General features: G+C 39.6%; 1 protein-coding gene across 1 annotated transcript in view; it reads left to right on the top strand.

The window, feature by feature from the left end:
- The window catches only part of samhd1 (SAM domain and HD domain 1), a 22,538-nt gene extending 9,930 nt beyond the window's left edge, over positions 1-12,608 (top strand). Inside the window, exons 5-16 of the mRNA XM_046056588.1 lie at positions 577-692; positions 891-961; positions 2,322-2,480; positions 7,296-7,396; positions 7,515-7,623; positions 7,711-7,802; positions 7,917-8,032; positions 9,406-9,545; positions 9,984-10,079; positions 10,240-10,344; positions 10,494-10,631; positions 11,503-12,608. Of these exons, the coding sequence (XP_045912544.1) occupies positions 577-692; positions 891-961; positions 2,322-2,480; positions 7,296-7,396; positions 7,515-7,623; positions 7,711-7,802; positions 7,917-8,032; positions 9,406-9,545; positions 9,984-10,079; positions 10,240-10,344; positions 10,494-10,631; positions 11,503-11,655 (1,396 nt within the window). The 3' untranslated portion in view covers positions 11,656-12,608. The remainder of the gene's footprint in view (positions 1-576; positions 693-890; positions 962-2,321; positions 2,481-7,295; positions 7,397-7,514; positions 7,624-7,710; positions 7,803-7,916; positions 8,033-9,405; positions 9,546-9,983; positions 10,080-10,239; positions 10,345-10,493; positions 10,632-11,502) is intronic.
- The last annotated feature ends 1,907 nt before the right edge of the window (positions 12,609-14,515 follow it).

Genomic DNA, 14,515 nt, shown 5'->3' with positions numbered 1-14,515 from the left:
GTGTAGATGGCTTCCTTGACACCTCTTTCAAACCATCCATCTTCTCTGTCTAAAATGTGCACCTGGTGGTCCTCAAACGAGTGTCCTCTGTCCTTCAGATGTAAGTAGACTGCAGAGTCTTGACCTGAGGAGTTGGCCCTTCTGTGTTGAGCCATATGTTTGTGTAGTGGTTGTTTAGTCCCCCCAATATACAGGTCTGTGCATTCCTCACTGCATTGGAACGCATACACTAGATTGCTTTTCTTGTGTTTGGGTGTGCGGTCTTTGGGGTGTACCAGCATCTGTCTTAGTGTGTTCTTGGGTTTAAAAAACACAGGGATGTTATGTTTGTTGAAAATCAGCTATTTAACCCCACTGAGGTTAAATAGTTTCCCTGCCAGTCAGTCAGAGCTGAAGAAGTCCTTTGGATGAGGGACGAAACGTCTTCCAGTATCTTCAACCAAGTCCAGTTGCCCTTGATTTTAACCTTCGTTGGATAACCTTAAGCCTAGTTCACACTATACGATTTTCAGCCCAGTGGTATTTTGCATCGTATACATTGTATTGAATGAGTTGTCTTGTTGTGTGCTGGTACAGGGTGGGTTACTTGGCAGGACAACTTGTACAATCTCTGAATGAGAGGCAGCCAGAACTCCTCATCTCTCGCAGAGACATCCTTTGTGTGCAGATCGCCGGGCTCTGCCATGACCTTGGTGAGTGGTACGCAGGTCGTGACATGTTTCAGGTTTTACCTTCTTTGCCACTGGGTGTGGGCATGAGTGAGAATATAACCGAAACTGTGTTCATTATCCTCTGTTTTCCAGATAGGAATAGAACACAAGAAGCTTAGTGCAAAGTTGACAAACAACAAATCGATGTTTTTTTTGTTTTTTTTATGTACCCCTTTCCAGGACATGGGCCATTTTCCCATATGTTTGATGGGATGTTTATCCCCAAAGCACGTCCGGGCATTTCCTGGAAGGTAAGAAATCATGTGATTTATATTTTTCTTGTTCTTTGCTTTAAGCCATAAGTGTCAAACTAAGAGTGAACCAAAATCAGAAATACTCTTATAGATTACTACTTGTACTAGCATTAGTTTCTTTCCTCAGTGTTAGTAGTGCAGAGGCAGATTATCTAAATCCATTTAATTTCCTCTGACTAACAAAAGCACTGTTGTGCAGAGGTTTAACTGCTGTTATGATTCATTGCAAAAACGATGGCAATCAAGAAGATGCAAATAAACACCCTTCGATTCACAGCTATAACGTACTAGTCAAGACGTGCACATAAACTGACCTGAATGACTGCAGAATGTGACTGTTTGAAAGGGCATCTCAGTTCTGTTTGTTTGGCCACACATCCAGAACAACTGGAAAAGTCTGTCTAACCGATAATAAACACGTACAGTCTGGCTGGCTATTTTTGAAAATTAACTGGAAAATCCCTGAAGCTCTCTCTTAGTCACACACTGTGCAGATTGTTAAGCTCATGATACACGGAGCAACTTTTAGAGCAATGGTGCTGGGCAATGTTGCTGTCAATGGTAATGAGTAAAGATTACTGCTGTAATCCCCTTCCCCCCATCACTCCGTCACCCTCCCCGCACCACCGCTATCTGTTCAAAACATAGTCAGACTTGCCGCCAGCAAGATTGCCCAACATGATTGCTCAAAAAGTTGCCCCGTGTATCAGCTTTAGAGTTTAAGTGCTTTCATCTACTATATAATGTGGTCCACTGAAACCTAAACCAAAATCATCTGTAGTCCAGTAGATGGTAGTCTATTAGAAGGCTGGAAAGATCTCCCTGTCAGACACAAATCCTCATCATATTTTATATTCTCAAATGGGTGATGTAGTCTTCAAAATATCAACCAACTAAACTCCCTCCTTGACACAATTTGCCCCCTTTTTCATTCTTCTATATCTATAGTTATAACATTCTTGCTACCAGATGGCGTGAAGTGACAGCAATAAACAGCATCCTGTTTAACAGAGGCTTTTTATAGACCGTTAAAACCTAGGCTGCTGTACAACACACTTGATGTCACTTGACTTGTAAGCATGACAGTTTAGGGAACTGTTGAGAATGACAAGTATAACTGATAAGAGGTACTGGTGGCATGGCCATTTTGTAAGTTTTGACCACAGACCCAGCGTCCGGCAAACCTGTAGAAACATGCAAACGATAAGACAAGTATTCACGTTTGTGTCCTGTCATGTTTTAGCTATAAAAAGCTCTTTCTATTTGAGTAATGAGTCCCTGTGCTTTCATTTTCAAATATGAGGCCATTCACATAAAAAAAAAAATAAAAAAATTAATGAGTCTGTTTCTGTCGCAGCATGAGACTGCCTCTCTAGCCATGTTTGACTACCTGGTGAACGACAATGGCCTGAAGACTGTAATGGAGCAACATGGCCTGGTGCTGCCCGAGGACCTGGACTTTATAAAGGAACAGATTGCTGGACCACTGGACACTAATGCAGCTCAAGGCCAGAAGGTACCATCCAGTTCTGCCTTTGTGAAATCATCATTGCTCCAACAACCAGTGTGTGTGATTTGTATAGAAAGTAACTTATAACACGATCCATAAAATATTTATCCCAACTTTCATTGGACTCTAACACACTCTCTTAACTAATCCACTGCTGTTGAAAGTCTGGTAATGGTTCCAACTTGGAACTGGTTCTTGATACCCAACTTTATTTCAGATATGATGGTGCCTGACCTTTTTAAGGGCTTTTTAGGTGACCAGAAGGATTTTAAATTATATTCTGGATTTTACAGGGAGCCAGTGCAGAGAAGCTGGTGTGAGAAATATGTGATCTCTTTTAGCAAAACATTAAATTAGAACACCTTAAACTACTAACTATTTATTAATAAATAACCAGAAATAATAAAGTTATTTAATTTATATATTTATTTATTTTTAGGTCAATTAAGAATCCACATATTATACATGTTTTCTGGTGTGGGAGGAAACTGGAGCACCTGGAGTAACCCCATGGTATATGATATGACCCCATGATATAGCTCTTCAGGAGCTGTTCAGGTCTTGAATTTCTTGCTGTAGTGCTGCGTGCTCTCGGTCGATGTTCTGTTTCTCAGCCTTCATTGCATTGCATGCACTTTCTAAAGCTCTTTCACTGTTCAGCTTTTCATTGAGCTTCTGGACCTCTTGTCGAAGTACATCATTTCTTCGACTCATGGCATCTTTTTCCATTGTAAATTCCATTTCGATTTGTACATGACCTCCAGTATTTTTTCACTTTGCAGTCCGCCATAGAGCTCTTGAACCTCCAGTTTAAATGTGTGGTTTTGTTGGCTCAAGGCTTCATTTTCTTCTTTCATGACATTATTCCTGTCTACCAAAGCTTGTTCCTTTACAAACCTTTTCTCCACCTCCTGAATTTCTTTTTTCAGGATTTTATTTCTGTGCGTTAGATTATTTTTCTCTCCTGTCATTGATTCATAAATTGCCTTTGTAACAGTTTTGTTTTCTATCTCCTCACTGCACTGTTGGATTTCTTGATGGAGTTCATTGTTGCACTGTCTCAAGGCTCCTATCTCCTCTCTCAGTGGACCACACTTGCCTTCATATTCTTTCATACCTTGAAGCTTTGAGTGGAGCGATGCAAGTTTTTTAAGAAGCTCATTTTGTTTTGCAGAGACTACTTTTTCTTCTGATTTCAGGGCTTTATATTTGTCTTTCATGGCTTTTCTGTTCTGGATCCTACTGGTAAGGTCCTCAATGTCTATTTGGATGTCTTCATTTTCTCTGCACATAAATTCCATGTTGTGCAACTTCTCCCTACACATGACACCGAAAATCTTTTGATCTTCATAATCTTTGTAGAGCTTCTGGCGTTGTTCTTTCAGTGCTGCGTTCTGCTGGCTGATGGTCACTTTTGAAACTTCCATTTGCTCATTCATTTCTTGCAGAGCCTTTTCATATCGGAGATCTTTGGATATCTCTGATCTGAATCTACACATTTTTATACACAGAACATATCCTCCAAACATCCTCACGCATTAACCCTTTTTGATCTGCCCTGTCCAAACCTGGGCAAACGTCCCAGAGAAGTTCACACATCCTAGCAACTTTTCACAACATACCTCAACACAGAATTAATCATATTTCAAACATCCATCAGTGGTTAATACCTAGGATGTATCTATACACAGATTTAAATGCTTATGTTTTAAAGTAAAAGTAGATTATATGATACACATAATTAAACGTGCAACTTTATCCTTCCTGTACATCAGTTTACAGTTTAATTTTATCTGTATATGCGCTTTTTATGTGTTCGTTTCACGCTGGCAGTGAAAGATGTTTGGGTTGTTTATGGTCGACAGATGATGGCGGTCTGTGTGAATTTGGAAGTTCTTCTGTCTCAAAACACCTGCCTGAAATTAATTATGACACAGCCTTAAGGAAAAAATTGTGATTATTTCGTACTCCATGATTCCTTTCATTTGGACCAGATTGTGTAGTAAAAATTGGAAATGCACCATACTGTAAAAGTGGAATGTTGGCCATTTCCATTTAGTTCCCAAAATCTCTGTTTCTTAAGAGGTTTTTTTTAGATTGTAACCTTTATTTTAACAGCATTTGATTGTATTTCTAACATGTGAAAGATTCTATAGGGTTCTCCTGGACAAATGTCTTGGCACCTGCAGTTAGAAAGGTGCCAAGACATGCCATGTACATCAGTGTTGTTGTTGTTGTTGTTGGGTTTCTGTAAGTAATATCACAGAGTACGGTCTAGACCTGCTCTTTTATGAAAAGTGATATGAGATAACTGTTGTTATGAATTGGTGCTATATAAATAAAATTTAATTAAATTGAAGTTTACGTCGGTTTACAAGTGAGGCGTCATCATAGTAATGGCTGCTTGTTTACTTCAAACTAGAACCTGGATGTTTATGTTGACACTGAACTGCAGCGGTCCTCAACTACTTTTGTTCAAGGACCAGAATTTTTCTTAGCAGAAATTGTGGGGACCGGACTTTCAAATATTTAAATTTTTATTTAATGTATTGGTGTTTAAGATTTTCACTTTCACAAAATTTATGTTATTATTAGCCTGTTGCCCATCAGTGTGAACAGACTCCTAAAAAACCATGGTAAATCCATAGTGATAACTACAAACTACATACTTATATATACGCTCTGACCTCCGCTAAGGAGGCTTTTCGCTGCGGATTGATAGTTAAAATCTGTAATTGTCAATGTAACTGCAGAATGCAGTTCTCATTGGCATGAAATATTAATCAATCGGTGTTAAGGCTTTTAGGCAGCTGCGCTGTTATTGTCCATGACATTTGTAGTTATCTGTAGGGGCTACGTATATGTAGATTCAATTTGCGATTTATTTATTTTTGATTGAAGTTCAATATTCACTGCCAGTCTATTTTTGATGGAAGCCATGTCGAGCAGCACAGAGCAGATAAACCAGGCAGGAAGTCAGACACAGAATGGCATAGAGAATCCGGTCGATTTTCAAAAGAAAACATCCTTTGCGGACTCCCGATTGTACATCGACAATAAGCACAGATAAAACAGACAAAAAAAGAAACCTTTTAACTACGTAGCAGACTTAACCATGGTATGGATCGTCCATCCCGATGTTTCAATATAGTTTTGTAGACATTGTCCCAACCCTACTGAACAGACTGTTTCTGCTGCTCCCTGATAAAAGATACATGATGCTGATACCTGTTCAGAAACAAAAACAAGATAATTGGGCTCTGATGGTAACTTGTTTTAACAAGGTAGATAAAAAGTAATGCCCTGGCAGTGGCAAATAGCTTTGGTTTAATATTTGATTTGATTACATTAATGTTTAAGTTGAGATTTACAAGAAATATTTTATTGCTACCGTGTAAAGGGAATACTGCTGGTATAAAGCACCTTATTTGTTTAAAGTGTTTGCAAACCAAACACAACGCAAGAAAATCATGCGATAATCGTGATTAAAAATTTTAATCGTTGCCCAGCACTAACAACAGATTTACAACTTTTATTCCGAACTTTTTCATTATTACACACTCTCATCAATTATATTGTTGCACTTCAATTAATTCATATTGTTCCTACACATTATCAGACATGTCTTTTGTCACCCCTGTTCTCAAAACCCTGTGCACTATGATCTGCGACACTTACAAGCACTTTCAATGCACTATTTTTACCTTTACACTCCCAGTTTTAGTTTAGTTAAAAGTGTTATTTTGGTTACCTTCTGTTTTGTTTACCTAACCTGTTCGGCACTAATTTTCTGTTTGTCCTTTTTTAGATAATGTGTTTGAACAAATCCTCAACTCCTCCTCCCCGGAGAATAAGCACAGATAAAACAGACAAAAAAAGAAACATTTTAACTACGTAGCAGACTTAACCATGGTAGAATTACAAAAATCAAGGACAACTGAACAAATAAGCAAAATCTGAACAAGTCAGCAAAATCAGGCAGGCAAAACGCTCCTATTCTGAAATGCTCCATGTGGAGCACACAAAATGAGAAACTAACATGTTAACGTGTAGGCTAAACACTCCGCTGCTGAAACACTTGAGTGTAAGTTGACTCCAGACAAACTGTTGCATACCCGCTGCCTCTGTCGGTTCGGCTGGCACGATTGTCCCACGTTTTTCTCTAGTTTGGTTTGTGATTGTAAAATGTACACGCCCTGTGCCCGCTCTGATTCGTGAGTAGGACTGTAACAGGAGACGCAGGGAGCTTGTGATTGGCGAGCAGATCTGTCACACAAGGATGACAACGGAATGAATTTGTTACTGCATGACCGTTTAAAACGGGTCAGACGTGCTGTATAATTAACCTACATTTTAATCGCAGTCTTCATGATTAGCTAAATCGCGTTCTTTCAAATTGCAATTTTGATTCAAAACGAATAATCCTTCAGCCCTAACACAGAGGCAATAAAAAGTGATTCATTTCAAAAAGCTACTTATAGCCCCTTTAACTGTAGTAACAGAACTCTGGATTTGTCTGTATTTTTCCATAATTATGTGAGCATTCGTGATCTGAATTAATGCTGCACAGCTAAAGTGAAAGGAGTTTGTTACCTGGCTGGGAAGGTGGAGCCCTGACACCTGCAGCCCTTTATCTAACGGCTCACTATGGCCTACTCCCGACAGCTCCATTACTCGCTGCAGTATTTCAAAATTGATCTGCTGTCAAAAAATGTTGAAAATGGCCGATGTTTTGTAGACGTATTTTTGATAATGTGTGATGCATGCGTAAATATGCTTGGTCTTTAAAGCTGATTCTGATGTCTCCTTTCATCTCTGCAGTGGCCATATAAAGGCCGTCCAGAAGACAAGTCCTTCCTCTATGAAATTGTGGCTAACAAAAGAAATGGCATCGATGTGGACAAGTGGGACTACTTTGCCAGGTGGGGTTTATTGATCTGTTAATACTAATTTCCCCAATCATATGTTGAATATTCATGTGTTTCTGCAGAGTTCAGTTGCATATATTTCCACATTTTTCTGCAATCTGTCTTACCTCAGGGACTGCCATCACCTGGGAATCCAGAACAACTTTGACTATCACCGCTTCCTAAAGTTTGCCAGGGTGTGTGAGGTGGACGGGCAGAAGCACATCTGCACTAGAGATAAGGTGCTGACGTTGTTAGGTCTGCTTTTTGATTGGCTTTTCCATTTGTCTGATTTAGTTGTGACTAAATTCGGGTAACTCTTTTAACAGGAGGTGGGCAATCTGTATGACATGTTCCACACAAGGAACTGTCTCCACAGAAGAGCCTACCAGCACAAAGTGGGCAACATCATAGAGACTATGTGAGTGTCTAATCGCTTTCATGTAGCTTAAAGAATATGCTTCATGATTTACTCTCTTGTGTTGTCTGCAGTAAAATGTTCTCGAGTGATAATATGTTGGGTATGATCATCCAGGATCACAGAGGCCTTTTTAAAAGCAGACAAGCACATCCAGATTGCAGGCTCAGGAGGGAAGTTGTTCACTCTTTCCACAGCCATAGATGACATGGAGGCCTACACCAAGCTGACAGGTCTGTAGATACCACTGTGTGCTGTTAGCTCATGTTTTAACTATCACCCCTAAACTCCACTGACTCAGACACATGACAGCACAGAGAATCCGGTCAATTTTCAAAATAAAACACACTGTGGATACTCCTGATCGTTAAAAAAATGGACACAAAAAGAAACGATTTAACTACATAGCCTACTTATTCATAGCTTCTGAGACGCTTCCAGTGGACGCCAGGCTATGGACGCAGCCTAACATGCCGTAGCCGGAGTCAGTGGATTCCTGACGTAAGACACAGGGAGTCCAGTATAACCATAAATTCCACAGATAATGATGTTCAGTTTTCATTCACACTGTCAGAGGTTTGATAGGTGTTTCAAATTTGTTTTGCCCACCCCGTTTACAAACATTGAGGGGAGAAGAAATATTAAAAACACAATTTATTATAATGCAGTCCAGTACATGATCAACCCCACTAGGGTCCAAAATAACATTTTGGCTTATCTGCAAGTAAACTGAGAAATTTACCAGCCAAAAATATTATTTACTGCATGATGCCATTTTAGGGTCGGTAGTTATATCTGACTAAAATAATTACCTCAAGATTTTACTATGCAAACTCAACTTTAGCATCACTTTAAAGAGACATTAATGAATGGATAGCAACTAGGGCTGGGCACATTAACGCGTTATTATCGCGTTCCCCCGTGCCATCGTCCATCCCGATGTTTCAATGTAGTTTTGTAGACATTGTCCCAACCCTACTGAACAGACTGTTTCTGCTGCTCCCTGATAAAAGATACATGATGCTGATACCTGTTCAGAAACAAAAACAAGATAATTGGGCTCTGATGGTAACTTGTTTTAACAAGGTAGATAAAAAGTAATGCCCTGGCAGTGGCAAATAGCTTTGGTTTAATATTTGATTTGATTACATTAATGTTTAAGTTGAGATTTACAAGAAATATTTTATTGCTACCGTGTAAAGGGAATACTGCTGGTATAAAGCACCTTATTTGTTTAAAGTGTTTGCAAACCAAACACAACGCAAGAAAATCATGCGATAATCGCGATTAAAAATTTTAATCGTTGCCCAGCACTAACAACAGATTTACAACTTTTATTCCGAACTTTTTCAATATTACACACTCTCATCAATTATATTGTTGCACTTTAATTCATATTGTTCCTACACATTATCAGACATGTCTTTTGTCACCCCTGTTCTCAAAACCCTGTGCACTATGATCTGCGACACTTACAAGCACTTTCAATGCACTATTTTTACCTTTACACTCCCAGTTTTAGTTTAGTTAAAAGTGTTATTTTGGTTACCTTCTGTTTTGTTTACCTAACCTGTTCGGCACTAATTTTCTGTTTGTCCTTTTTTAGATAATGTGTTTGAACAAATCCTCAACTCCTCCTCCCCGGGGCTGGCTGAGGCAAGGAAGATTCTCCGCAACATCATCTGTCGACGCCTCTATAAGTGTCTGGGGCAAACCCAGGCAGACAAAACCATAATTGTAACCCAGGTGTGTATTCGTATCTTTGTATGGCTTTATTGTTACAGACATCTTCTTGCCACATCATCCATATTGTATTACTAATACAAGACAAATCATTTCAGAGCCATTGCTTATGTTTTGATGACTCTGTTGAGCTTGCTGATAAATGAAATGAAACATGTCTACAAAAATACTGGATATTTTCATTTAGACTGTGGAAAATTGATTGCAGAGATGAGATTTGAGCTAAAAAAAGTACTAATCTTGAGGTTGAATAAATTTTACATATTATTCTGCATTGCCTGAATGCACAGAATGTATTAAATGTTTTTGCATTTGTGTTATGACGTTATTATACCACTGTGATAGAAACTAAATGATCCAATCTCATGTAATGTCCATGCTAAGATGCAATAAATAACTGTCTGTTTACTTCTCCACTTCTTGCTCCTTCTCCTCTATAAGGAGATAATTCACCACTGGGAAGCAGATTTGGCTGAATCCTTCCCTCAGACTGGCGCCCATGATGTCAGTCTGCAGCCAGAGGACTTTGTAGTTAGTGTGAGTTTTTAATTTAATTACTTTAAATTGAAATAGTCAGTTCTCTCATAACTCAAATGTTCATTTCTGTGTTTTTATTTTGCATTTTAGCTCCATTGTAAGCTGATGCCTCCCCCTGTGCAGCTTTATAGACTTGATGATCTAAAATCTTATCTTTTAGATCATTTCTATGGACTATGGGATGAAAGACAAGAACCCCATCAACAATGTGCATTTCTATTGCAAGAATGACCTCACCAAGGCCATCCAGATTCGTAAGAACCAGGTCAGAACTGAAGAAAGATCACACGTTGGAATTGCTGGGGGATTTTTTGTTTTCCTTACACGCATTTCTTTCTTAATGCATAGTAATGCTCCCTCTGTCTCAAATGTGTGCCTCAAAATATACTCTGCTGCTGCTGTCATTCTTGTCAGGTGTCTAAACTTCTTCCGGAGCAGTTTGCTGAGCAGCTGATCAGGGTCTACTGCAAGAAGACCGATGACAGAAGTCTGGAGGCAGCCAAGAAACACTTTGTCCAGTGGTGCATGGACATGAACTTCTCAAAGCCTCAGGTAATATTTCTGTTAAAACTGCAAAGACTTAGAATTATATGCAGTGACAAAATTGTTTGTTGATCATGGGGTAAGGATTTGTCTACTCCAAACTGGAGAGACTTTGTACAAAGTACAAACAAATAGAATAGTAAATGTAGAGCAAAATTAGCACAGTGGAGCAGTGTAATGAGCAAGTCCCTGTACTGTTTGTATAGTGTCCTGCCAGATGCACTCAAAGATGCACATCAAAGATGCCACAAAGATGCCACAGTGGTGATATGATACACATTTCTGCAGATTGTAGAAGACAGTAACAGTTCTAAGCTGATTTAAGCAAAGCAATTCAGCATGTTTTGTTAGGCCTTAAAGATATACAAAATGTAAAAAAAAAACTGTGTATACTATGCTATATAGTGTACAAATTTGTCACTAAAAAGTATTTTGTAACAAATGACAAAGGAGACGCAAAAATAGTTTTATAACGCTGTGTGAGTTGAAGGAAGGAAGTGGCAGGCTGAGATGTTAATACTTCAGTTTTACATTCCCATCTCTGAATCAGTCTAATGCAAACCACTGCTGCCCAAATAGCACAAATGACAACTGGTCTACACAACCAATAATTGAATCTTTGAGTTTTATAAAATATAAAAAATAAAAAAGGATGTAGTGAGGTGCTGCAATCTTCTCATAGCTGGAGACAGTAAATCATTGTCCACATGAATTGAGCATTGCATGACATTATGAGGCTAGGAAGGAAGAATGATGTTACAGAGTGCCAGGATCGCTTGCTGAGTTAGGATTCGGCATTAGTGCGTCAGTAATGATGACTTGTGAACACTCTACACTGCTCTTGCCATTTCAGATGTATGTTGTTTGTATTCACACGCAGGATGGAGACATAATAGCGCCTGAGCTGACTCCTCTGAAACCCAGCTGGTCGAACAACAACGAAGGCGAGAATGGTAAAGGAGGCAGCTCCAGAGGAGTGAACTGTGCAAGTGTAAATGGACAAAAGACGGCCAAAACTAAGCTTTCTTTTTAAGTGAGAGGAAGAGAGCAGATAACCCCTTCTGTTACACATTTAGTAGATAAGACAGTATTGAGTGAAAACTATATTTTTCTACGAGGTGAGTATGTTGGCGAGCACAGTGAAGGTTAAAAACATTAATTTCATTTGAAACACAGCAAATGCCAAAAATATTTCTTTAATGGATGCATTTTCAGGGTTTGGAGTCGCTGAAATCCCTCTTAAGTATTACACACATTTTTGTTTTAGTTTGATCATTTTAATCAGGTTTTATTTTACACTCCCCACACTATTTGGAGCTGCGAGTGTCACATTTTTAAGTTCAGTTATTGTTTTATACCATGCACTACTATGCAATAGCTTACTATCATGTATTTGCATTCTGATCAATAAATCATGGTCAATTGAAATGATTTACTCTGAACATGTGCACTATATATTTCAGGGCAGTGCATTTTTACAGCTGATGTGTTTCAGGGTATTCTCTTATCAGCTATTAAAAGTATATCAAATCTGCAGTCAAAAGTTACTCTGCGAACAAACGTTTGCTTTTACTTGTGAAATTATTTAGACATTTTGATTTGATCTTTTGTAAATGTATTTATTTTTCAGAAGTGTTTTGTGTTTGGGTGTGTTACATAGTACTTTATTTATTGTTCTAAAGGTCAGCTCAGCTTGACCTTTTTTTTTTTTTCTTTTTTTTTTTTTTTGCCTTACAGATCTGTGCAACATTTTAAAGGTTATTTTGGATAACCGTTAAAATGTTTCCTCATAATAAAATGTGATGCGGCCCCATCAGTCTTGCCTCATAGATGGTTGTTTTGTTTTACTGATTGTGTACAAAAGAATACTATTTTTGAAAGAATATAAAGGGAAGCCTAGTAAGGGTTTTGAGGAGATATATATTGTAGATGGTATTTCTATTGAAAGGGGTTGAAAACGGTTTGAAAATAAAACTCTTTCTGTCAGTTGCGTCCTGTTGTAATTCAACATCTTGAACACCAGAGGGCATCATGCACTCAGTTTAGATTTTAGAAGCTGTCGATGTTCCGGGAAATGTTTTCCAGTGGGAGATTGGATCTTGTCTCCTAATAGCGCTTTTGTGTGCTGACATCCAAATTTACACTTGTTGCTTTGATTTTCCCACAAATATCTATGTCCACTAATCCCACTAGCCTCACAGGTACCTTTACCATAAGTCGTTAACATCCGATAAATTTTGGAATATAATTTTGCACACAAATGAGGAATTTCTCCTCCATCAATTAAATTAAAATCGCACTATAAGTGGATCTTTTCATGGGCAGTTTGAATTATTACAGCAAGCAGAACGTGACTCTCCAAAACTGGTTTAGGACTGGTTACACTACTGTAATTCTGTTTTTGCAGGATTATCCAAACCATGGCTCCACCTTACAACATATTACTGCAGCACTATAATCACTTCATTTGCTCCCGGTACAATACGGAATAATCTTTAAATCAAATCCTGCTAATTATGTATAAAGCACTAAATGGTTTGGCTCCTAAGTATATTTTTGGGTCTCTGATTATAACCCCATCAGGCCTCTTAGTCAGTCATCAGGCAGAGATCTAGATGTACCCAGAATTAGATCCAGGTCCCGTAAGGCTGCCTTCAGTTAATGTGGTCCTGCTCTCTGGATCAAGCTGCCTGCTGATTTGAGGTCTATCACAACTGTGTCCACATTCACAAGCAAACTCAAAACTTTCCTATTCTCACAGGCTTATGGCTAATTTGTGTGTGTGTGTGTTTGCGCGCGCGCGCACACACACAGCTCAAAAAAATAAAGGGAACACTAAAATAACAGATAATCTCATTAAATACTCCTTTCTTTACTTTCTTTATTTAGTTGAATGTGCTGACAACAAAATCACACAAAAATTATCAATGGAAATCAAATTTATCAACCCATGGAGGTCTGGATTTGGAGTCACACTCAAAATCAAAGTGGAAAACCATACTACAGGCCGATCCAACTTTGATGTAATGTCCTTAAAACAAGTCAAAATGAGGCTCAGTAGTGTGTGTGCCCTCCACGTGCCTGTATGACCTCCCTACAACACCTGGGCATGCTCCTGATGAGGTGGCGGATGGTCTCCTGAGGGATCTCCTCCCAGACCTGGACTAAAGCATCCGCCAACTCCTGGACAGTCTGTGGTGCAATGTGGTGTTGGTGGATGGAGCGAGACATGATGTCCCAGATGTGCTCAATTGGATTCAGGTCTGGGGAACGGGCAGGTCAGTCCATAGTATCAATGCCTTCCTCTTGCAGGAACTGCTGACACACTCCAGCCTCATGAGGTCTAGCATTGTCTTGCATTAGGAGGAACCCAGGGCCAACCGCACCAGCATATGGTCTCACAAGGGGTCTGAGGATCTCATCTCGGTACCTAATGGCAGTCAGGCTACCTCTGGCGAGCACATGGAGGGCTGTGCGGCCCCCCAAAGAAATGCCACCCCACACCATTACTGACCCACCGCCAAACCGGTCATGCTGGAGGATGTTGCAGGCAGCAGAACGTTCTCCACGGCGTCTCCAGACTCTGTCACGTCTGTCATGTGCGCTCAGTGTGAACCTGCTTTCATCCGTGAAGACAACAGGGCGCCAGTGGCGAATTTGCCAATCTTGGTGTTCTCTGGCAAATGCCAAACGTCCTGCACGGTGTCGGGCTGTAAGCACAACCCCCACCTGTGGACGTCAGGCCCTCATACCACCCTCATGGAGTCTATTTCTGACCGTTTGAGCAGACACATCCACATTTGTGGCCTGCTGGAGGTCATTTTGCAGGGCTCTGGCAGTGCTCCTCCTGCTCCTCCTTGCCCAAAGGCGGAGGTAGCGGTCCTGCTGCTGGG

Source organism: Micropterus dolomieu, linkage group LG08 (genome assembly GCF_021292245.1).
Source record: "Micropterus dolomieu isolate WLL.071019.BEF.003 ecotype Adirondacks linkage group LG08, ASM2129224v1, whole genome shotgun sequence".
In the NCBI taxonomy this organism is placed as follows: domain Eukaryota; kingdom Metazoa; phylum Chordata; class Actinopteri; order Centrarchiformes; family Centrarchidae; genus Micropterus; species Micropterus dolomieu.
Note: the sequence above shows the minus strand (reverse complement) of the source record. Positions and strands in the feature narration are given on the sequence as shown.